Source organism: Daucus carota, chromosome 1, assembly GCF_001625215.2.
Source record: "Daucus carota subsp. sativus chromosome 1, DH1 v3.0, whole genome shotgun sequence".
Lineage (NCBI taxonomy): Eukaryota > Viridiplantae > Streptophyta > Magnoliopsida > Apiales > Apiaceae > Daucus > Daucus carota.
Window position 1 is genome coordinate 4,354,701 of NC_030381.2, and position 26,593 is coordinate 4,381,293.

Here is a 26,593-nt window from a genome sequence, read left to right on the forward strand (position 1 = left end):
AGCGACAAATCATGGTCATTTTGATCCTTTTTTTTTCATTTACACCCAGAAAACCGACCGATTCGGGGTCATTTCCGACCAATTGTGGTCATTTTCTTACAGAAAACCGACCAAACTCATCACTTTTCCGACCAATTGTGGTTATTGTATTTCAGAAAACCGACCAACAGCATATACTGGCGGTCGGTTTTGACTTGTAAAAAAAACAAAAATTTAAACACAGAAAACCGACCATTTGCTACCTATTTCCGACCATACTCATATACCGAACACAGAAATCCGACTAAAAGCAACAGATTTCCGACCAAACTCATAAACTGATCACAGAAAACCGACCAAATTTAAATCATTTCCGACCATTCTCCTCAGTGCAGAAAACCGACCATTTTTTTCTTCATTTCCGACCAAACTGGCGGTCGGTTTTGGCTTGTGAGAAAAACAAAAAAAAAATATACGGCTAAGTAAACTATTAAAAAAAACTAAAAAAATTGAAACTAGCTTTTCATTAGTTACTAAATTAATATAAAAATATTCATCACTTAATATTTGAATTTTAAAATATTTTTATTTTCATAACAATTTATAAATACTAACTAACTAAGTTCAAATTAATTATTCAAACAACAGAAAAATGTAGAATATTTGTAATATGGTATAATTTAAGGCACTAATCACGATAACAAAAGAAGAAAAATATAAAAAAATTATAAAGACGCTATTCTGTTACGAATCATGCATTGCAGTGAATGTCGGAGTTCAGGGTTTGGATTTTATCTGAACATATCCTAGGGTTTACACTTTCGAAATATCAATTTATTTTTTGGACGATCCAACCGTACGGATCGTAAATTAAGTAGTTATCATACTTGTATACCAAAAATCAAATCAATAGGATTTTATCTGTTGAGATATTATAACAAAAATATTAGGTTATACTTAAATATGAACGTAGGGTTAATTTTTTAAAAAAATAAATAAATAATTTAAATGATCCAACCGTACGGATATGAATATAATTACTTAACTTATATGGGTCATTAAAATCAATCATTTTGAACATTAGTTGAAGGAATATTATAATGAAATATTGAATTTTATTTATTTTATTTTGTAAAATAAGGATAGGTATATATTTAAGTCCCTTGAAGTTTAACTTAACATTGTGGCTGGTCTGGTGGTCGAGCGTTGTGCTTCGTACACATGGGTCGTGGGTTCGATTCCGCCTGACCCTTTTTTTTTCCCTTTCCCGGGTTCTTTCCCACGAAAAGTTAAAACCCCCGCCCAGATAAGTTAAAACTAACCTAACGTCTCTCATTTTCATCTCTCCCAGCTTGTCTCTCTGGTCTCGTCTCTCCCAGCTCTCTCTCGCATCTCTCAACGCTCTCTCTCGTCTCTCTCAAAGCTCTCTCTCTGCAACCCCCTCTCTCTGTAAGCCCTCTCTCCGTCTCTCTCTCTCTCTCTCTCTGTGTGTGTATCTCTCTCTCTGTACTATCCTTAAATTAGGGTTTATCATAGGGTTTATATATACTCTATACATGTGTTAGTTTATGTTCTCTCTCCGCCCCTCTCTCTCTCTCTCTATCGCATCTCTCTCTGTACTAATTTTAGGGTTTCGATTTTTTTTGGCTTTAATCTGGTGTTTTTTGCTTTAATCTGGTGTTTATATGTTTATATTTGCTTTAATCTGGCTGAATTTTAGTTGTTTCAGTTTTATTATCTGTTGATGTGATTATTTTTGGCTCTGTTTTTGTGTCCTGTTTTGCTTCAATCTATCTTGTTTTGGCTCCTGTGTTGTATGTGTTGTTTGTTTCGTATGTTTTTGTGTTTTGTGCATGCATTTGTGGGTGTTCTGTGCACGTAATGTATGGGTATTGTTATTTCATGTGTTCTGCTACATTTATACAGCCAATCTGTTGAGTGAATCTGCTGAGTAAATTTGTACAGCCAATCTGTTGAGTGAATCTGCTGTTATGTTACACAAGTTTGGGATATGCAACCGTAAACGAGTCCAGTTGCGCTACATTTATATATGTATGTTTTAGTATTTGAGGCCATTTAAATTGTAAACTCCTAAGCGTTCATGGCGGTCTATTTCAATTGGTGTTTACATACATAGTACTAGTAATCAGTAACAAAGGATAGTACAATATAGGAATTTTAATGCGACAATATAGGATAGTACAATATAGGAAAAAGTATAAATTACTAATCATACTAATTATAAATCAAAGCAATGTAATTATAAGTGTCAACTGCCAGAAAAGAAAATGAATATATAGCTTCTATATTTTTCCCAAAACGATGCTACTTCTTCATTTCTTATCAGTTTTTTCCCTTGCTAAGTGTTTTTATCAGTTTTTGTACTTCTGTCAACATTTTCCTTAAAACAAAGATGCGTTAAACCAGTGATTCTGAAAAATCAAGGATTTCTGGCTGGTAAGGAGCTGGAGTATATATATTGTGTATTAATATCCTTAAAAGACGAGAGATTTCAAGTAATTGAGCTGTGTTTCTCATCCTTGTATGTTTGCTGTGTGGTTTGCATATTCTTATTAGTTTTACGCCCTTGTTCTACAGAAGTTCAATTTCTTTTTGCATGTAAATAGTTTTTATTTAACATAAGTGTTTGCATTTTGTTTAACTAGTATATATATATCTTATGATCATTAATTTCAATTGACTAACTATATATGTCATTATTGTTCATGTATAGGCTATGGCGCCAAAAAAAGACAAAGGCAAAAAGAAGATCGCCATTTCTCAAGGTAGCACGAATCGTGGCAAGAAAGGCCGCAACTCTACAACTCAAGGTGAAGATCAAAGCCCGCCACGGACTCCTCCAACTCAAGCAGCTGATGATCAAAGCCCACCAAGTCCAGCTACTCCGCCAAGTCCGGCGGGAAGTCAAACTGAATTTGTTCGCTTGATACGTAGGCCCAGAACTAATTCTATGGGAAGGTTCGGGGAAGAGCTTCCTAGAAAACCTACCCGGATTGACATTCATGGCGGGCGGTAATTTAATTACTTAATCATTATATTTTTACATTTATAATGTATTTTTTGTTTTTGGATTTTGTCATAAGATTTTTTTGTCATCATTGTACAGTATCTTTGATGACCAAGCAAAGAAGACTTTGCTTGCAATACTTCGTGATCTTTGGCCAGTTGGATCATACACATATACCGATATTATAGCAAAAAAGCCGGACTGGATGGATGATGTTGTTAATGAGTTTAAGGTATATACATATATGTACAATTTTCCTTGTATATATATGTACCTTAATTTTCTATTCTTTATATATATATATATATATATTACATATATACACACACACACATACATATGTTCCTTGTATATATATTTAACTTAATTTTCTATTCCTTATATATATATATATATATATATATATATATATATATATATATATATTACATACTCACACACACACACATACATATATTCCTTGTAATGCTTGCTATATATATAATTAACATGTTTTTTATTTCGTTTCAGTGCTTCTACAAAAATTTGAGGGGACAAAGTCGGACGGAGGCCAACTGGAGTATAAGGGAGCACGTGAAAAGAACTTGTAAAAAAATGATGAATGAGGAGAAGCGCCGCTTGGTGAGAAAAATGAAGGAAACTGGAAAGTCGGCAAAGGATCTGAGGCCGGGGTATTTTCAAGGCCCTTTTTGGGAAAATCTGTTGAAATATTGGGATAGCGACACTCACAAGCATCGGTCCAAGGTTGGATCACAAAATCGAGAAAAGGTGGAGACCTTGCACACTGCCGGTGCAAAATCTTTTGAAGCGATTGAAATGGTAATTCAAAACATTTTTATTATACAATTTAGGAGTAATCAAGTTCAATTATATTTCTTAATTATTTAATAATGCCACATGCTTATTTTCTTGTTTAATTATATTGTACATGCTTATGGTAATTATACTGTACATGCTTATGGTAATTCAAAACATTTTTAATGAACAACTGTGATTAATTATAATTCCCTTGTTCTAGGAAATGACGGCAGAAAAAAAGGGGAAGAAACCGAAGTGCCTCGAATTGTGGGAAAGGACCCATACAACAAAAGCATCGAGGAAGGAGAGGGAGGCTAGCAAGGGGAAAAAATGCCCTCCTTTGGTCTATACTACGCCAGGGGCGATGGCCATAGCGGTTAGTATATAAATTTAGTTTTACTTGTACTTTTACATGAATTGACATATGAAATTATCCTATAATTGTACTTGTACTTAATTGTACTTAATTATTCCTATATATAATTGTAGTTGAATTCATATAATTGTACTTGTACTTAAATTCAACTTGATCATATATATCTAGTTATAAGAATGTTTAATTTGTTTGTCTACATATATACATATATACACGTAATTAACTTTAGTTTTATGTTCATTTCAGTCTCGCTATAGTGCCATTCTAGAGAATTCAGGGGTTGACTTAACTCCCGGATCAGATTACTCTGAGCCTATAGAGTGGTGGTTGCAAGCAACAACAGACGGCGCAAATACGCCTAAAAAGAATCGGCTCATTGGATTTCCAACAGTGCCTGCAAACACATTGTTGCCGAATTTGGCTCACCGCTTCAGAGAAACTACTAGGGGAGGTGCAAGTTCCTCGTCTTCTGTCTCCAACCGCTCAAATATACCAGACCCTCTGTTTGTGCAAGTTGTTCGCAATGCTCTCACAAACGCACAAGCAAATCCTACTAATTTCCAGCAACAGTTGGACACTGCAGAGCTAGAAGGTCTTGCTAGGAACCTTATAGAAGTTTCTGATCCGGAGAGTAGAGGCAACTTCAACTCCATTTTCTTTAGGGAGGTTGTGAATGTTGTCACGACAATCATGAGTGACATCTGCAATAAATACGAGGCTGGAACCCAAGCTGTAAGTAGATAAGTATTTATATGAGTGTATGTGTGTGTGTGTGCAATGTATATTTGTGTGTTTGAATTTTATGTGGGAGGAGGTAATTATAAACGATGAATTGTTGCAGGCAATTGCAGAGGCCAACAAGGATGTTACCGATGGTGAAAGTTCGGAGAACGACCTCGGTGAGGATGATGGAGATGGTGCTGGTGAAGATGCTTCCGATGATGCTTCCGATGGTGATAGTTAGCATATTGGTTTTTAATTAGCTAACTATTATTGCTTTTGTTAATGACATTGTTTGGTTGGATAATTTTGGGGATGCAAACTGAATTTGCATGGTTTCGCTGTGTTAAAAGAATTGTATCTTATGTTTTGTTGGATAATTTGTATGGATAATTTGTATGGATAATTGTAGGTGTTTGTTTGTATTTGAATGATGTTTTAAATTAATGCATATTGGATGTTGTTTTTGGTTCAGAATTTTAGATTATTTGTGTTTTGGTTGTGTTTTGTTGGGTTTGGTAAATGACAGGAAAAGGTATATAGTTCATACTGTAAGCACTGCAAATTTTCAAATTTGGTGCCCAGAAAACCGACCAATTTTGGTCATTTCCGACCAAATATGGTAATAACAAACACAGAAAACCGACCAAGTGGACACATTTCCGACCAAATTTGGTCGTACTTGGTCCCAGAAAACCGACCAAATTCTTCATGAAATCGGTCGGTAATGAATCCTGAGGTTGGACCACTAAAACCGACCAAAATGTGTGTTGATTCCGTGGTCGGTTTTATAGCAGAAGCTCAAGTTCTGGCAAAAAATCCTTCCCGACCGACTAATAACCGACCAACTATAAGAAAACCGACCGACTCATAACCGACCAACCCTTGGTCAGATTTAAAACAGAAGCTCAGGAGCTGGCCAAAAAAACCTTCCCGACCGACTCATAACCGAGCACCTGTCGGTCGGTTTTAAATTCTTATTTCCGACCAAGTTATTACCGACTACGCGCTGGTCGGTTTTGTGTCAGTCCACGTGTATGCCAAGTCACAGGTGGGGCCATGTTTTGCGGAAATGGAAACACATTACCGACCGAATTTGGCGGTCGGACGTCGGTCGGTAATGATACTCATTTCGGACCGACTTGTCATTTCCGACCCGTTTTTAAGGGACCAACCCCATCGGTCGGTAATCGGTCGGAAATGACCTCAAAACCGACCGAATTGAGTCATTTCCGACCGATTTTTGCGGTCGGAAATGCCCTGTTTTCTTGTAGTGTCTTCATCCTCTTATATTATGTAGTTATCTATTCACCATATATAATTCTTTGTTTTCTTTGATCTTTTCTTATAATTATCTGATGATACGAGTATTTCATGTGCAAATTTTGCAGAGACGCCTAACATTTTGAAACGGAGGGAGTAAATTAAAGATACAAAGTGATATGTTCATTTATTCTGGAATAACAAGCACCAAAATATATATCGGATGTAATTATCATGTACAAACAAATTAAAATATAACAAAATAAATGTAGCTTTATCGATATACTGCATGTTGGGGAAATAAGAAGCCGAACAAATCAAAATATAACAAAATAACTATAGCTTTATCGATACAGTGCATGTCGGGGAAATGAGATGCCGGGCTTCTCATTCATATATGCAAGACTAATATGAGACTATTGATAAACTCAGTATAGAAATGGTTCTTGAACAAGGAGAGCAGAAAGATTTATTCAAATTCGTTCATTGCTAATTATTCGAGACAAATAAACTTAGATACTGAATTAGTAAAGATCCAGGGCCCAACTATTGCATTAGCTAAGCACTTTCACTTCCTCAAATTCAATTTATTTATTTTTCCTAATCTAATTTATTTATTTTACAATAAAAGTTCATTTATTGTCATTGAAGCATCAGCCTTCTTTGGAGTATCTTTCTTCCCAGAGATACACCGAGTATGTTTGGTTTGAGATCCGCTGTTTCATGCATCCATGCTGGGGAAACAGCTCTTCATCAACAGCTGCTTCAGCGCTGAGATGAGCTCTTCCGTCGGCTTCTCTGGCGGTGACCTGGACTCCTCACAGAAGCTCGCGTGCCGCTCCAGAGCCTCCTCCTTGCTGATCCTCCAGCCAGATCTCTTGATCTCCTCCTTCACCGCCTCGCCACACAGCCCGCAGATCCACCAGCCTTCATTCCTCTCCCTAACACGAGCAATGTACGCAATGGTACACTCCTCTATCAACTCGCAGCACTGGCACTTCACCACTTCAAGCGGTCTATTCACCACGACGTCTTCATCATCATCATCCTTCTCCGCTGATTCAGCTCCTGTCACCTTGACAACCGCGGTCTCCTCCGTCTCCATCATGACTAATTTAAGTGAAAAAATTATTCAATGCACAAACTGAAACCGAGAACTGAATTAAATACAAATGAACAAACGCTATTGTATTCTATATGCTGATTTTGTTAACTTATTTTTTGCCTAAAGCTTGATTAAAAGATTTTTTTAAAATATATATATCTTGATCGTGTGCTAGTACAACTAATTTTTTGGGTTAAAAATAAGTGGATATAAAACTCGGTCAAAAATCATATTAATCGGTCAAAAATCTGTCAAAATATTAAAATTGTAAAAATTTGGGGAAAAGAATTTAAAAAATTAAAATAATTATATATATTATAAATATTATTAAATTAATCCCGATTAATAAATCGAATAATCATTGTGACTAGTCATCAATTTTCTGACAAAACACTAATCGATTGTTTGTGATTTTCGCTTTTTACAATACTACATCATACATATTTTAAATATTTTATTTATTTTTTTAAAAAAAATTTAAGTTAATATAATCCTATATTCAAGTCCATCACTTCTTGTAAAATTAAAAGGATGGATTTCCAGTATTTTAATACTGATCATCTAATGGAATTTCAAATAAAGAAAGTCTTGAAAAATTTAATATTAGATCTTTCTCCCTCTTCGTTCACTATATATATGGATTTAGACAATATATTTTCTAGTGTTAAAAGCAAAAGTGTTGGTTTAAATGAAAAAAATTGATCGGAGATCACACGTCTGTGTTATCATTGATATCAAATGATTTCACTATATACATGAATATCATCATATTATTGATAACACGTGATTCGGTATCACCGTCGGTCTTTAAATAAAAGTGTCACAAAAATTAGCGGATTGAATATCAAAAATTTTAGCGTCGTGGATGGGCAATGAATTTTCGAACACAAACTAAAAGCAACACAATTCTTTGAGCACTTTTCACTCTCTCCCATTCTTCACTCTTTCTCAGCAATGAATATTCCCGTTCTTCACTCTCTCTCAACGGCGAATACACATTGACGACGGGGAAGGAAAATAACAATCTATGAGTCTACGAATCTTCAGAAAATAGTCGAGGTTTCACAGATTTAGAGTTATACAATTAGCAATTAGGGCTTCTTTCAGCAATTTAGGGTTTTAATATGTAGCAAATTGTGTCTTTTTCGGCGATCGAGAGTTTCAACTATTTATGATTATACATCAATTGGAACTTTTATCTGACGTGTTATAAAGACATCACAATTAAAAATTAAGATAAAAACAAATATAGTTGACTGTCGTGAACGATCTGAAATATATGTAATAATATAAGCATAGTGACGTTTAACTTATTTTTCAACACAACATATACGAAATGATTTAAAATATATAAATGTAGTACCTGACGTATTACCTTTTTTCTCCGAATAATATGGACTTTATGTAATGACGTGACACAATTAAAGATTATTACCGTGCCTGAAAAAAAATAATCAAAATCACATATATTTCTTTCCGGAAATAGTATATACAAACAATTGAATATAATTTTCATGTACAAACAAATCAAAATATAACCAAATAAATAATTACAAAAAACTGAATGCTATTATCATTTACGAACAATTTGAATTCCGTTCATGTAAATATTAACACCTAGGGGTGGCAATATCAGACACGACCCGAACCCAACCCGAACCCGCAACCCGATTTACTGAGACAAAACTCGAAAGTGACCCGAAAATCACCCGATTGACACGAAATGGACCCGAAATTAGAATTTCGTTTCTAATAACTTCAATTTTCAGTTTTATTTAATTTTAAGTAATTTTAGCTTGAACCGAAATCGACCCCATTGCTGACACTAACACGACCCGTTACCCGAAATTGCCACCCCTATTAACACCACCTCCATATTCTATGAAACCTCAAAATTATAATTCTCTTATACACTTAGCCAAGGACCTTAATTGTTCTAGAGACATAATTTTCTTCAACATTTTAACACTTAGCCAAGAACCTTGTTTCAGACCGATATTAAGAAGTTGATTTATCAAGTAATCCATATGTCTCACTTAATTTTATGCATTTTTTTCACTATTCAACAAGTATTTCAATACTCTTATAAAATATAATTTGATAACTTATTTTTAAGATTTTTTCCGGAATAAAAATTTAGATATTAAAATTTTGTATAGATAAAAATATTTTTAAAATAATTACAAAATTATATTTTACACAAATATTAAAATGCCTGCGCGTTCCGTTCCTCGACACCGGGCAGGAGTATATATTACTCAGAGGCAAGGAGGGAGTAGCGGACAAAGACAGACGAGAAAGAGTATAGTTCATGGGAGTTTTAACAAGTCTGACAAGAGTATTGATGAAATAAGCATAAGAATGGTTCTTCAACTTGGTGAGGTGAAATATTGATTCATGAAAGCAATCACACAGCTGAATTAATCTAACCTCCTAAGTCAGGGTCCGGCCATCCATCTTGATTTTTATGGAGCATTTTCTTCATTATTTACTGCAAATATTTCATATAAATCAGCATAAAAAATATGATAAATGACTTTTGACATGTAAACACTCAAAGAAAAATACAGATATTTAATCTTACATTTTTCACGAAGAACTTTTGAGTTGAACTAGGTCTAAACTTCATTCAATCGGATCACGATATAAGAGGAGCAAGACACCTGGAAGTGAGATTAGACCTGAGAATATACAAGCTTACACTCAATCAGTGTTGGAACAAGATTAAAGTGATGCAATTATTTGTATGATATATATAAAATGATCAATCACATATATACTGGTGATTTGAGAATTAATGAATGATGTTGCTCAACGATTATGGATAAAGAGAAGGATAAAACGAGAACTACGTGTGGTTTTGTGATGTATATCAGATCTAGATCCAAATCTAGATCGGCGATGACGATGACGATGGGGATGTGTGGTTCTGTGATGTATATCAGATCTAGATCCAGATCAAGATCTAGATCGGCGATGACGATGACGATGGGGATTTGAGAATTCAGGGATGAGGTAGTTTAAAGAATATAAATATAAAGACGGTTTAGTGATGTATATAAAGTGAAATCAATCAGATCTTGATTTTTATATCGGCGATGACGACGAACGATTTGAGAATTTAAGGATGAGGTAGTTCAAAGAATATAAATAAAAAGACGGATAACACGAGAAGCAAGAACTTTGAGAATTTTATACATAAATTCAAGATGTTATACCCACCCGGTTCACTCAGCTTGCACCCAATCTACCTCGAGTCCACTAAAACCTCAGTGAGACTCCGAAGAGGCCCAAATGAAAAGGGCTCCAGACAAGTTAAAGAGCCAATCCTTGATCCTCCGTTCCACTAGGCCCCATCCTCTCCTACTAGGCCCCACCTAGGTCTTATCAAGGCCCAGCTTGGAGTTCATCTTCGGGCCCACAAACTATTTAGTAGTTTGTACTAAAATAAAACTATATATATATAGTTCATGTTACTGATAGAACTCTTAGCCTAATAACTTTTAAAACTGATATCTCTCAGGTTTTTTTTTAAAGTAGAACCCGCAGCCGCTACCATTCGGGTGCGCACGAGGTAAACCCACGAGCTCACGTAATAGCCTACAAACTACGTGAACCAAGGTAAACCGCACTTAAGTGCGGCAGGCTTTGATCCAAGAGGCATAGCCACACATTCTGCCCCCTTCGGGAGTCGAACCTGTGACCAAGAGGATACAAGTCCCCTTTTTTAACCAACTGAACCAACCCTTGCGGGCATCTCTTAGGTAAGTTAACTAAGATTTCGCAGGAGAACTTGTCTTATTTTATAGTTTTGTATTCTCCAGTTGAATTTTGTATTTAGTATTGAAATCATGAGAGATTTTAACAATTGAATTCAAAGATTCTATTCAAAATTTTGGGTTTTGCAACAACATTTACCTTGTTTGTAGTATAAATTAGGTTTCTCAAGCAGAATTCGCTTTATTGTGTAGAATTAATATGATATTTACGTAAAGTGCGTTCAGGTGTATAATTTTGCCTTATTTCTAGTATCGTGTTTATATATTATATACTAAAATTATTTTTAACACAAAAACAAATTAAAATATAACAAAATAAATGTTGCTTTATCGATATACTACATGTTGGGGAAATCAGAAGCCGAACAAATCAAAATATAACAAAATAACTCTAGCTTTACCGGTACACTGCATGTTGGAGATATGAGAAGCCGAACAAATCAAAATATAACAAAATAACTATAGCTTTATCGATACGGTGCATGTCGGGGAAATGAGAAGCCGGGCTTCTACATGAGACTATTGATAAACTCACTATAGAAATGGTTCTTCAACTTGGAGAGCAGAAAGATTTATTCAAATTCATTCATTGCTAATTATTCGAGACAAATAAACTTAAATACTGAATTAGTAAAGATCCAGTGCCTAACTATTACATTAGCTAAGCACTTTCACTTCCTCAAATTCAATTTTTTTTTTCCTAATCTAATTTATTTATTTTACAATAATAGTTCATTTATTGTGATTGAAGCATCGGCCTTCTTTGGAGTATCTTTCTTTCCGGAGATACACTGAGTATGTTTGGTTTGAGATCCGTTGTTTCAACCATCCATGCTGGGGAAACAGCTCTTCATCAACAGCTGCTTCAGTGCTGAGATGAGCTCTTCCGTCGGCTTCTCTGGTGGTGACCTGGACTCCTCACAGAAGCTCGCGTGCCGCTCCAAAGCCTCCTTCTTGCTGATCCTCCAGCCAGATCTCTTCATCTCCTCCTTCACCGCCTCGCCACACAGCCCGCAGATCCACCAGCCTTCATTCCTCTCCCTAACACGAGCAATGTACGCAATGGTACACTCCTCCATCAACTCGCAGCACTGGCACTTCACCACTTCAAGCGGTCTGTTCACCACATCATCATTCTCCGCTGATTCAGCTCCTTGCACCTCGACAACTGCGGTCTCCTCCGTCTCCATCATGACTAATTTAAGTGAAAAAAGTATTCAATGCACAAACTGAAACCGAGAACTGAATTAAATACAAATGAACAAACGCTATTGTATTTATATTCTCTTTCTCCCACTCGGAGCCTTGAGAATAGACAAACTCAGTACAAATAAGGAAAATGTATGAGATCATATACATCTCGGTGCTGCTCTAGGCTCTTGGCTGTTTGTAATTAACCGACGCTTGGGAAATTTCTAGGAGCCCGAGTGCACTGGCAATGCTTATCAGTTTGTGGTTTATATTTAGAAAAAGTAAGGGGCGTTACGTCTGTTTGTGTAGTGTGCATCTCTATCCCTTCTTTCTCTTGTACTATCTGCTCACCGTATACAATTCTTATGCTTTCTTAGTTTCTTTTCTCTGTGCTAGCCATCGTCCTGGCCACATATGCTTCTTTATATGTGATCTGCTGTATTCTATATGTTTATTTTGTTAGCTTCTTTTTTTGTTAAAGCTTGATTAGAAGTTTTTTAAAATTATCTCTCGATCATTTTATATATCTCTTGATCATTTTGTGTGCTAGTACAACTAATTAATATGACATGGATTTATCTTATTGAATGAATTAGGATTGAGATAATAGGGGATAAGCAACCATTTGATATGTTCTATGACACATGAGAAATGTTAAATATAGTATATGGTAGATGTGATTTTGTTAATTTTTCTTTTGTAGACGGAATTAATCATAAGAAAAAATTTACAAAATTCTAAATATTTTCATATTTGAATTCTCCATATAATACCAGTAATATGATCTGGATTTATTTTACTGATCCATCAATTTACAAAAAAAAAAGGATAAAAATAAGTAATCGTATGACATACTATACATATTCTAAATGTAATATATAATATATATAGAGAGAGCATGCGATGGATGTAATTTTTTTATATTCACTTGTAAAAATTAACTATAAACTGTTTTGTTTGTAAAAGTTATTAACAAAACTCTAACTATTTTGGTATTGAATTTTTTGTGTCGTTGTTGTATATTTAGTATATATGAGTGAATTTATTTTATTGATCCCGTAATTTTGAATGAGAAGGCTAAGGATAACAGATTGTATGACAAAGTGAACATATTCTAAACATAGTATATGTTAAATATTAGACCTGTAAATTTAGGACGGACTTCTTGTGTTTTAATACTGATCATCTAATGAAATTTCAAATAAAGAAGAGTCTTAAAAAAATTAATATTAGATTTTCCTCCGTCTTCGCTCACTACATATATGGATTTAGACAATATTTTTCCTAGTATTAAGCAAAAGTGTTGGTTTAAATGAAAAAAAAAAAAAAAAAACTAATCCGACACTTGTTTTCTGCGTTGTCAAATGATGTCACTTTATACATGATTGGATATACCGTATCATTGATAACATGTGATTCGGTATCACTGTTGGTCTTTAAAAAAGTGTCACAAAATTCAACGGGTTAGATATCAAATATTTTAACGACAGTGGATAGGCAAGACATGAACTAAAAACAACACAATTCACACTCCCACTTTTCGCTCTCTCCCGTTCTTCACTCTCTCAAGCCAAAATGACGACGGGGAAGGAAAATAACAATCTACACTTTTCGCTCTCTCCCGTTCTTCACTCTCTCAAGCCAATACACAATGACGACGAGGAAGGAAAATAACAATCTACAAGTCTAGACATTTTTTAGTCTACGAAGAATCTCAATAAATAATTGAAGTTTCACGGATTTAGAGTTCTGCAATTAGCAATTAGGGTTTCTTTCAGCAATTTAAGGATTCATCAAGTAGCAATTGTGTCTTTTTCCGGCGTATGAGAGTTTCATCTATTTATGATTATACATCAATTGAGACTTTTATGTGACGTGTTATAAAAACATCGCAGTTAAAAAATAAGATAAATACAAATGTAGTTGATTGTCGTGAACGATCTAAAATATATGTAAAAATACAAAATAACGTTTGACTTACTTTTCAAAACAACCTATACAGAATGATCTAAAATATATAAATATAATACATGACATTTTACCTTTTTCTCCGAAGAATATGTGTTGTATGTAATAACGTGACATAATAAAAGGAATTAACAAACCGAAAAAAATAATACAAAATCACATATTTTTTCTTTCTGTAAATAGCATGAACAAACAATTGAATATAATTTTCATATACAAACAAATCAAAATTTAACCAAATAAGATGATAAGTACGGAAAGATTGAATGCTATTATCATTTACGTACAATTTGAATTTCGTTTATGTAAATATCAAACACCTCCATATTCTATTAAATCTCAAAATTTTAATTCTCTTCAACACTTAGCCAAGGACCTTAATTATTTATAAAAATAAATCTTTTAATTTTATTCGAGATTTTAACCCTTAGCCAAGGACCTTAATTGTTTATCAAGTAAATTTTATGCTTCATTTAATTCTACACATTTTTTTCAATGTTGAACACACATTTGGTATTATAATAAAGTATAGTTTTATAACTTATTTTTAATATTTTTTTCAAAGTAAAAATTTGGATATAATTTTTTTTTTGAAAAAATATCTTAAATTTAGTTACAAAACTATACTTTACACAGATATTAAAATACGTGTCGCGTCTTCGTTCCTCACTCTGACGGAGGGAGTTTTACAAGACTATGGGCATCTTTGGGATGAAGAAGCAAAAACTTCTCATGGCTTCTACTTCTTTTACCCGTTTGTGTAAATAAGTGGAAGCACCCGTTTGGCTAAACTTAAAAAAAGTGACTTATTGCTTAAAATAAAGAAGTGGATTATAAATGAGAAGTTGATTTGGATTTATAAGTTGTTAGGAGTATTTGGATATGGTGACTTATAAGTTTGAAGTTAATTAAAACAAGAAGAAGTTTTGGTGAATCAAAAAAAGCTAGGATCCATAACTTTTTTTTTTGAGCTTTTAATACCCATGATAAGTATTTAAATTTATTTGCCAAACAGGCTATCAAAAAGCAGCACTTCTTTTATAAATAAGCTCAGAAGCAGGGTTGACAAACATCCACACTATCTTTTCTCTCACAGCTTCTGCTTTTTTTTTTTCAAACACGTTATTAACATATTTATTTCTCATTTCTACTTAACTTTCTTTAAATTAATTAAAAAGTAATTTTTTTTAAACTAATCCAAACGGCTCCTGTCCTTTGCCCAAACAGACTAATATGCGGACAAAGACAGCCGAGAGAGAGTATAAGTTCGTGAGAGTTTTAACAAGTCTGACAAGACTATTGATGAAATAAGCATAAGAATGGTTCTTGAACTTGGTGAGGTGAAAGATTGATTTCTGAAGGCAATTACACAACAGAATTGTACAAACATGAACTAGCTCCGGACCCATCATCTTCTTCACCACATGTTTTTGATAAGTACATAAACACTACATTTATCAAATTTATTCATTTCCATGGCTAATTTATTCGAAATACAACTCAACAATCTGAATTAGTAAGATCCAGAACCTAACTATTGCATTGGCCAAGAACCTTCACTTCCTCTAATTCAATTTCGTTTTATTTTCCTAAACTAATTTATTTATTTTACAATAATCGTTTATTCATTGCAATTGGCGCATCAGCCTTCGATGAAGCATCTTTCTTCGGGATCGGGAACGAGATATACTGAGCACGTTCGGTTTAGTTCGGTGATGTTTCAGGCATCCATGCTGGGGAAACAACTCTGGGACCTCCCGAACGTAGCTCGGGCAAGATCCGACCCGTCCTTGCCCCTCGGACTACTCGGATTAGACCTGACACTGGTCGGCGACTCCAAGCTCCTGATCAGCAGCTGCTTCACGGCGGAGATGAGCTCCTCCGCCGGCTTCTCCGGCGGCGACCTGAACTCCTCACAGAAACTCGCATGCCGCTCCAGCGCCTCCTCCTCGCTGATCCTCCGGCCAGATCTCCCGATCTCATCCTTCACCGCCTCCGCACACAGCCCGCAGATCCACCGCCCTTCGTACCTCTCCCGCACACGCGCGATATACGCGATCGTACACTCCTCCGTAAACTCGCAGCACTCGCACTTCACCACCTCCACCTCCGTCGGAGTCGCCGCCGCCACCGCCGATTTGCTCGCCGCCGGCGTCTTCACCTCCGGCGATTCACCTCCGGTCTTCCTAACCGCACTCTCCTCCTTCTCCGTCATTCCTAAAACAACAATTTCACTAACATCAAACACGAAACAATATTAATTAATATCAAATCGAGAAATACTTACAGAAACCGAGAATTGAATGAGAAACAATGAACAAACTCTACGCAATTTATCTCTCTTTCTCCCAGTCGGAGCCTTCAGATTCGACAAACTCAGTACAAATAAGGAAGAGATATGAGATCATATACATCTCAGAGCCGCTCGAGGCTCTTGGCAGTTTGTAATGTAACCGAGGCTTGAGAAATTTCTAGGAGCGCGAGTGCGTTCGCAATGCTTATCAGTTTGCGCTTTATATTTAGAAAGTGAGGGGCAGGACGTCTGTGTGTGTAGTGTGCATCTCTATCCCTTTATTCTGTTGCAGTGTGTGTCTGTGTGTGTTGTGTTGTAGTATCCTTTCTTTGCTCTGTGCCCCAATGATTGCCGCAGTAACACTTGGTTCTGGTCACATTTTAACTGTGCTGATTCCACCATGTTAGTATTTTTTTAATTGTTTATGATAATTTTGATTTATATGCCTCAGGAATGAGTACGCTCCGTCTCATTTAATTTTATACGTTCATTAACTTATTATTATGAAGATTTTTTAATAAAAATTTAATAATTAAATTTATATTCATAAAAAAGAGTTTAAAATATAGGTTATAAAACTATATTTTAGAGAGTATTAAAATATGTGTCGCTCACCTAAGTATACAACTCAGGATGGAGGGAATATAAGGTGAGCCAAAATTGAGGAGGGACAACAAAGGATAAGCACATAACTATTCAATTATATTTAGCTAATTTCATAAGTTAATTATATCAAGGGTTAGTTGTTAAGTGTTACTATATCATATTTTTTTTTTTGAAAAAAAGAAATTAATTTAATAATGAAAAGCCATACGGCATCTACAAGAACAATCGAGTCGAACAAACATAAACAGATCATATCGCTGATTAATCTAGTCTTTATAAAGACACAATCAAGCGATTTGTTGAAATTGATATATACACATATAGCCTTCATCAAAACTTTATCAAAACTCGTTTGAGCTATCGATTGTAACTGTGATCCCATATAAATCTTTACCACTGAATCAATTCCTTGAAAATGTGGCAGATCTAACGTCCTGGATATTGAATCACACCAAAACACACCAAAAAACACACCAAGCTCTCACAAGAAGAGAATAAACAAAACCCAAATATATTGGGAACAAAACTCACCCAAAAAAGATTTTATCAAACAAAGATACAATCTTGAAAGATAGAAATCCTTACCGGGGAGGAGTATTATTGAAAAGCAAGAGCAAAACAAAGAGATTCGGGGCTTTCCACCGGTAAAAACCGATGGAAGCCCCTCACGACGGCTAGGGAAAAGGAAGAAGTTTGAGAGGATTTTTTTTTCAGGGTTTAGTTTCAAGTTCACATACATGCTTAAAATGAGTTATTATAATACATAATCGAACAGAAATTTTTAATTAGATAGAGATGTTCATAAATCATATTTTTAGTGGGCCTAGTTTGTTTTAGTGGACTTTTTTATTCATATAAATCTTATCAATTGACACGACAAATAAAATTGCATTATTCAAATTGTATTGAGTTAAGTATATGTGATCATGGGACATTGTTTCATATCACTGTATATTCTTTTAGTTTAGCCGTTTTATAAAATTTAATGGAAATTTATGTTTAAAATCAAAAAATATATGAAAATATTTATTGAAAAACATGTGTGATCTTTAGATGTAAATTTTAATTTTTGAAAACAGAAAAAATATGGATCATAAGCATGTGTAGTTGTCTTCCGAGTGATGATTATAAGTTTGACAAAAAGTTTTAAATAATTGCAAATCCAGAATACGTACTATATACTCCCTCCGTCCCCCTCAATTGTTTACATTGGAGAGGGACACGGAGACCAAGACAATGTATGAAAAATGAGTAAAGTTAGATGAAAAGTAAGTAAAGCGGTGGGACCTATCAATATTTAATAATAGATTTGAGTTAGTGGAGGAAAGTAAGTTAGATGAAAAGTAGGTAAAGTGGTGGGACCTATCAATATTTAATAATAGATTTGAGTTAGTGTAGGAAAGTAGTGGGTGTAAGAGCATCTCCAAGAGCCTCCTTGTTGGCTCCTAAATATAATATAAACAATGTGGCTCTTAGTAATTTAGGACAAAGTTAAGAGTGTAAACTCCAACAATGCTCTCTACATCTCTTCTCTATTTCATATTTTATTCATATATTGGGCTCCACTATAACAAAAGAGAGGGAAAGATGGAGGTTGATTGGAGGGAAGGATTTTTTTATTGTAAAAAAATAAGTTAGGAGCCATGTGGTGGCTCTTAACTTTGAGGAGAGAGGAGAGAGAAACAAGAGGCTCTTAAGATTTAAGAGCCACTTAAGAGTCTCTTGGAGCAACATTTTGCTTCTCCCTCCTCAAATCTCAAGTTAGGAGCCTAAATAAAGAGCCTCTTGGAGATGCTCTAATAGTAGATGAGAAAAACTTACTATTTATAGTAACGTAGAGAAATGAGAGGGACATCCCAGAATAGTAACTGTAAAGAAATGAGAGGGACAGATGGAGTAGTTAATTGGCTCAATCAAGTACACCCAATTAATAAGTTTGCTAATTATTTGACTAATATGTTTAGAAAGGAACATGTGCCAATCATTCGTTTTGAGTTACATGTCACTCAACCTCACCTGCTGAATCAGTTAAATCAATTATAATGATTTAAGCTGGTATAAAATGATTAGAGTACAATTTATAAATTAAAATACTAACCTGATGCACCCTATGCGTCGCTGAGATCAGGTGTAAATACAATATAGAGTGTATTTTATATAACGGGACGGTTTAGATAAATTTAAAAGAAGTATTTCTTTTATAAAGAGATGAAGTAAGAATGAGAGGTAAATTAAGCTTCATAAGTGATTAAACTTTAAAAATTATGAGAAAAAAATTAACATTTACAACTTTTTATAAGTGTTTCTCGTTTTTTACACAAATAGGTCAAAAAATAGAAGCCGTTGTCAAATAGACAAGCCGGAAGTCCTTGGCAAACAGGCACAATAAAAAAAAATAGTGTTATACTATCTTGATAATGTTTGAGATCAAGAATAAATACAAGATATAGTGTTTTTATAAAATAAGAAATTTGAGAAAATTTCTAAAACTCGAATAAGAAAATTTTATTCATTATATTTATTTAATCATATAATTAGATAGCTAATCATAGGGATAAAAATGGGGTGAGGAAAATGGGGAACCTGCCCCGAATGGGGCAGATCCGCCCCGCTAATATGGGTAATGGGGTAGTAACGGGGATTGATTTTATGCCCCGCCAAAATATGGGGCAAGTATGGTATTTGTTGAATCCCCGCGGGGATTCCCTGCCCCGCCCCGCATATATTTAATATAAATAAATAATTATATTTGATATAATATATTTAGTATATTTAGTATAACATATTTATTATATTTAATATTATTATTTTATAATACATAAAACTATAATTTTAAAATCTATTTAATTTGGAGAAGATGAAGACTTTTTCTATTATGTCATTAATGTCTTTAGTTTGTGAAGTATTTTAAGTAGTTCAGATCTTGAGACTTGAAAGTATTAAAGTATTAGAAAGTTCTTATGTTAGTAAAATGTCTTTTTTGATATTTTTATATGCAAAACGGATACTAAAAAAAGATTGTGTGATTATATTGTTATTCTAATTTGACATGCATGCTTTATTTAGTTTTTTACTTTTACTATACGTGCCTTGTATATTTTTATAAATTCTGAAGAAAAAATTATAAATTTTTAAATAATTATTTAAAATATAATATTATAGTAGCGGGGCGGGGCGAAATTATGCTAAATCCTCAGTGGGGCAGGGATGAGGATTAAAAATAAATCCCCGCGAGAAATGGAGGCGGGAACGGGGCAGGAAAAATATATATGGGACGGGGCTGGGAAATGAAGTCCCCGCCCCGAACCGAACCCGCCCTATTTTTAACCCTAGCTAATCATGATTCACATAACCTACTTCGTTTCAATGTATCAAATTTATCAGTGACAAATTTTTGGTTATATTATATCTCATTAAAATTTCGATTGTGATTTGACGTAAATTTATAAAAAAATAATGTAAGAATTAGGAATTAGATTAGAGAAACATACTCCCTCTGTCCCATCCAATTCTTATCATTTGAAATGGAGTACTCGGCACGCAATTTAAGGCTCATAAATAATATAGTTTCATAACGTATTTTTAAAATTTTCTTTTTCTGAATAAAAATTTAAACATTAAACTTTTATTCGGAAAAAGAAAATTTTAAAAATATGTTATAGAACCATATTTTTCATGAGCCTTAAAATGCGTGTCGAGGAGTCCCCTCCAAACGATAAGAATTGGAGGGGACGGAGGGAGTACAAAAATAGAGCATCAATTGAATTGAAAATGAACGAGTACACATTTTAGTTTAAAAAAAAAAGAGAAGAATGGGAGCAGTGAGAAAGACGAGCATATGTTTATTTTACAAAAATTCAGCACAACTTTTTTTTAATTTATGAAAATTTCAAAAATTTATATACAGTTTTAATTTATTTTAGATAAGTGATACAAACGAAATCAAAAAATATTCGATAATGATTTGATATATTCAAACAAAAATATGATTTATTTGATAATTAATCCTATAACTAAACTTATTATACACTTTTCAAAATATAAGAATAATTCAAATTGTAGATCACAATCTAATACACCATGAGATAAACAATATACCCTGAATCTACATAAGGTTAAAATTTTCGAAAGTATTTCTACATAAATTTTAATACTTTCGAGTTGATACAATTTCGATAAGTCTTGAAATTTCAAATCAACATCGCCTTCTGTATCTCCAATTGCATGCGCATGTGATTTCTTAACATGTACAATGAACTTCAAGCTGCTTATACATATTATGTTGAAAAGTCATTTTCAGAATAATAAAAGAGATTTATAGAGCTGGATTATCTGAATCGGACAGATGGTCCATGGCCCACATGATTAGACCGATCCAGTCATCACATCATCCAGCTGGCTCTCAGTACTATTGCTGGTGGTGAAAGCAAATATGCCTTTGTCTTTGTCAGATCACTCGCTGTCTTTTGTACGTGCACGTCAGTCGCTTGCTCCAATTAGCAACGTGGTTTCTAATTTCATTGGAATGTAACTGAAGTTGGAATGAATGGCTCCGGCCTCCAAGGCTGTCACATTTTTTTTTATTTTTTCTTTGCCAATAAATAAGTGACAATTCTGGGTTAAAAATTATTCTCCCTTGTATTTCTAGATTGTTTATCTTCGCATATACACACATATTTTAAACTTTTTATAAAATATAATTACATAAATTTTCTTAATAAATAATTTTTAAAATTATATTCTATATAAATCTTAAAATGTGTATCAAGTAAATATTAAAAATTATAAAAAATATAATATTTTTACTTGAAATTTTATCATTTATATACGTCGCACATCAATATTTGAGAAGGAAATTTCAATAATTTTCGGAATATTTATTATTTTTATTAGTTAGAACTCTTATAGCAATTTTTTTTTTTTGGAACTAACTCTTAAAACAACAATTTTTATAAAATCTTATGGATTAAGGACTATAAATAATCTCTATTGATTGATTGAAGACCTACAAAATTTCAGAATAATTAAAAATTGTAATAAAACACTTTAAATTTGAATTAAATATAATTATATACTTTCTTGATCATCAAAATCTTGTTGGAATTCATATTTTTTTAAAAAAGTTATAAATATGATTAGAGAAGAAATAGAGAAAGAATGAAAAACTTTATATGTTCTTTTGACAAATAAGTAATTATTAAACAAAAATTTTATTTTTAAATTTTTTATTAAAGTAAACAATTTTTCATCATATTCAACTAATAAAAATACATAATCATTTTTGAAATAAAAATATTTTATTCTCAAAAATAATACCATTTTTGGGTTGCAAGAGTCACATTGCAACTCAAGAAGCTCGAACCTCGAAGCAAAACTTTCTGTTTTTGCACCTTCACTGCGTGTTTTTTGTGCGTTTTCTTCCTGCTTCATCCCCATCTTCGTTTTTCCCCGGGTGATAAATCTATTTGCTATGGGAAAGCTTCATAAAGGTATAAAGCTACAACTTTTAGCTCTGATCAGATCATATGCCTTATTTTTTGTTCTCTTTGATTTTATTTTTTTCCCTTTTCGTTGCTTCTTGTCTGGTACATATTCATTGATACCTTTGTTAAAACTGAGTCCAACTTTTCTACTTCTGACTATATGTGATTGTTGTTTAAATTTGTTCAAATTCAATTCACATTTTGATATTGTGGCCTTGTGGGTTATAATGTGTAGTTGAATTTCTTGTATTGCAACATCTTAATTAGTTGAATTGGGGCGGGAAAAATTTGCACTTATAATGAGACATACACAGGGCCTGCCCTGAAAAATTAGATGTCGAGTAAAGTTATAAATTCATTCATGAGTCTTTCATAATCAACGTCTATAAGCATATCGTTCTTAACTGTGTCCTGTATATTTTTGTCAAGGATGTGCAGATGAAATGTTTATTTTTTGCGGTGCTCTTGTTCATTAGCATAAGCGGCTTGGCCTCCTGGCCACATGCATATGCATATGCCGGGATTTGCTTCAGTTGTGTAGTTGTATACCTATTTTTATCTTCAGTATTGTTTGAATCAAGTATTTAGTTTAAGGGCTAAATGCTATATATCAATGATTTTGTCTATGTTAGATATATTAGTCTGTGGAGCTCAGAGTCATCTGGTTGATGAGTTTTAGTATTTTGTCGACACTTCAAAACACTAGATTTTGTGATGTTGTGTATGTACGGAAATTATGGAGTTACTTAGAAGTTAGAATCCTAAAGCGGAAATGAATTTGGTTTGATGGTAATTTTATGCTCACGAAAGCATGTGATGGAAGGATACTTTGATCGGACAAAGTTGATCTCCTATAATAGCTAGACGTGTTGGAGGGCCATATATATGTCTGTTGTGTTCATAACTTGTGATTGGCTTATCTGTTGAGTGTTTTACGCTAGTTGTGGTAACACTTTGGGGCATTTAGATTATATCCTGACTTACCCTAAGCCAGTAAAGAAGAATTATGAATCCATATCTTCTATGATTGCGTTGCGTATGATATTGTGTAATGGAGTCCAACTTGCCCCGACTTTTATTGTTGAAGTTTCAGTATTGTTATGTGACCCTCATGACTTTTTAGATGTGACATGCAATGACGTTCTAGCATGCAAACCTCAGCTTAGCCGCATTACAATAATCAGGTAGGATTCGCTTCTTCTTTTTTTCTTTTATCCAGATATGACGTGTGATGAAATCTAGCATGGAAATGAACTTTGTATGATGGTATGCAGAACAATCAATTTTCGTGATGTTATGCTCACAAAAGTATGTGACATTAAGATTATGACGTTGGAGAGAAATCAGCCAAATTCTCCTTCAATTGCTTGTCGTATTGGAGGGCTGTACTTTCGTGATTGTTTTTGTTACAATTTGCTTTTTGCCTATCAGCTGAGTTTTCTGAGGCCTGAGCTAGTTGTGGTAACACTTTACGTATTTCATGTTATATCCAGACTCATTAATGATTGCATTGTGACTTTCTATGTAGGAGCACATTAGTCTAAATCGTCTTGCGTCTTTTTTTGTTGAAATTTTGGCATTGGTGTGTAGAACTTGTAACTATTCAAATTTGATGCCATGAATTCTTATCATGGAAAGCTGTTTTCAAGTGCATTAAGACAATTTAAAAAAACCTTCAAGTAGATTGGACTAACTATATTTCCGTATGTTTTCTTCTATTGCAGGATTTGGGTGCATCCGCACAACAGGCAGATTTTTTCAGATTATTCGTCCGTATGCATGTAACATAATTTTTGCTTCAGTTATAGAGACATAATGAGCTTGTACAACAAAAGGACTCTGACTGACTTTAAGGTAATTGATAATGTTGAGGTCCCAGAATTTAATGGCGTTCCCTGCTCAACTGTGATCTTGAAGAAACAGCAGAAACTCAACTGTCTCCTTATTGAACCGGTGGCAGCTTGGCTCAAAAGATGTGATTTTCTATTGCACCAAACACCTTGCTTACCCAGTTATCTTAAATTGCATAATAAACCTTGGGACGAGCAATGATAATATTTTGTCTGGTGGTAGGAAGGGAGCCTCTTTCAATTGGAATTCTAACATGCTGGAGAGTTCAGATATGCGCCATCTTGAGATTTTGGCTTCCCGATGTCCTGGCTTTGCCTCCAAAAGCCCTCCAGATGTGTACTGTGCTAATGGTGGTGACTTGAACTTGACCATTGATATTCTCAGTCAGCTTGAGGGTATGTCCTAATATTGAATCTTTTACCTTTTTACTTTTAAAGGAAGTAGCAAAAAATAAAATGAAATAGCCAAAAAGTAAAAAAAATACTAGTTCTCTTTCACTACATAAAGTTTTGTCAAACCATGGTTAAAATGAAATATGTTTTGCACTGCTATCCTCTCTGGATGCATATGTTCAAGTCCTATCCTCTCTCTCGTTCTGTGGTGACCTGCATATATCTTTTGACCTATCGTATCTGATATCTGCTTAAATTGTCATAAGCTCATAATGCAATATATTGTTCATATAGCTTCAAGTCAAAGGTGCTATAAGTGAGAATCACATCTTAAAAGCATCGTCAGCCCCAAAGCTTTAAATGCACTTGAGTTTCCTGCACTCATTGTTGTAGATGGTCCAACAAGGTGTCAGTCCTTATTGATTGTCTCTGAAGGAAAAATTGATTGTATTTAAATCCAGCTCATCCAGAGGGTCATTGATATTGCCTCAACTGTGAGATGGTGTCTGGGGATTTCTGGTATTTGGATGTATGATGGAAATGTTTGTGCAGATGCGAGTGTCCGGTCACTCCAGTAGAACCCTTATGTTTCACCTAGCTCTTACAATGAAGGGCAAGGAGCAGCCTTAATGGTGATACAGGGTAAGGTCAAAATCCGGCTCGTGTAGCTTTTGGTTGGCTTGAACTGGAAGAAGCAGTGGGTAATTTTCTCGAGCCTAGAATTTGGTTTCTATGATTCTTCAGTGTTGGGGGTACCTTTTGCATATATATGCCTTAGTTTTCTGGGGATGGTAGCAAGTATCAACTATGTCATCTAAATCACTCCAGGAAGCTCAATCCCCACCTCTGTCTCATCGTCATTTAAAGCAAAACTTTTACATGACTGCAGACACGTTGCTTTGTGAATCGCTGTACTCGCAACTGACATACTTAGCCAGTAACAAGACACTGGATAAAGAATTGAGCACAAAAGGCAGGACATGCTAAGGTTCAGGAAGCCGCTTATCAGCAGAGGTTTGTTGTTTCATATCTGCTCCAGACACAATTTTTGAACCTGCACTCGGAGGGTCAGGAAGGAGCTTGGTTGGTCACCTCTTGATAACCTTGTTCGTTTTTGCCTTAATGATCCTGTATTTTAATTTTTAATATATATTGAGGGTGTTTGGCTTAGCCTATCGCAGAAAAATAAGTACGATTTTTGAATTGCGTTTGTCGTGATTTTTTATCGGCCATAATAAAATCCATTTCGTGATGGCTCAAATTACCCGACAAGTTGCAAATTGTTCTTCGTTTCATTGGGGACATTTCTATATTTTTACCTTTCCCACGGGTAAAAAAGCTATATTTGTTCTCATATCTAAGGATTCACAACAAGCAAATTGAGTTGATTGATCTAATACGTTACGAAATTTCCAGTATGAAGTTTGGAAAACAATATATCTAACTTGAACGTATTAAAGATAGTCTATATGATGGCAAAATCCATGCTCCAAATATCAAATGACTAGTGTTCATATTAATCTTTCAAATTATAAAATATCTAGTTAAATTATTTATCTTCCCAAAATTCATATTCTACTTTAATATGTGCACACAAATTTATCGTAACTTAAGGGGTTTGTCCATATGAAGATTATAAGTTCGATTTTATTAGAAGACATAGAATTAAGTGGATATCATGCTTAGTGAATACGAGTATGTAAATTAATCCATACTTGATGGATGCAAATGTGTTAATAGTTTTCATGAATTAGTCGAGGT

At 34.1% G+C, this 26,593-nt stretch overlaps 2 protein-coding genes and 1 long non-coding RNA gene across 6 annotated transcripts; 1 reads left to right on the plus strand and 2 right to left on the minus strand.

Moving 5' to 3' along the window:
* Positions 1-6,885: 6,885 nt before the first annotated feature.
* Positions 6,886-7,269, minus strand: LOC108216502 (uncharacterized). The gene has a single exon (XM_017389279.1). It carries the CDS (start codon positions 7,267-7,269, stop codon positions 6,886-6,888), a length of 384 nt encoding a protein of 127 aa, XP_017244768.1.
* Positions 7,270-15,660: 8,391 nt separating this feature from the next.
* LOC108205805 (uncharacterized) lies at positions 15,661-16,788 on the minus strand. Its single transcript, XM_017375890.2, has 2 exons — positions 16,495-16,788; positions 15,661-16,424 (listed from the first exon to the last, which is right to left on the minus strand). Exon 2 carries the CDS (start codon positions 16,420-16,422, stop codon positions 15,928-15,930), a length of 495 nt encoding a protein of 164 aa, XP_017231379.1. The 5' UTR covers positions 16,423-16,424; positions 16,495-16,788; the 3' UTR covers positions 15,661-15,927.
* Positions 16,789-22,354: 5,566 nt separating this feature from the next.
* LOC108215682 (uncharacterized) lies at positions 22,355-26,002 on the plus strand. Of its 4 annotated transcripts, XR_001805973.2 has the most exons (5): positions 22,355-22,595; positions 23,713-23,773; positions 24,314-24,564; positions 24,663-24,835; positions 25,127-26,002. It is a non-coding gene; the product is annotated as an uncharacterized LOC108215682 (long non-coding RNA). The 4 variants fall into 4 exon arrangements; XR_001805975.2 differs by lacking the exon at positions 23,713-23,773 and having other exon boundaries at positions 22,357-22,595; positions 25,294-26,002; XR_001805971.2 differs by lacking the exon at positions 23,713-23,773 and having other exon boundaries at positions 22,366-22,595.
* Positions 26,003-26,593: the final 591 nt, after the last annotated feature.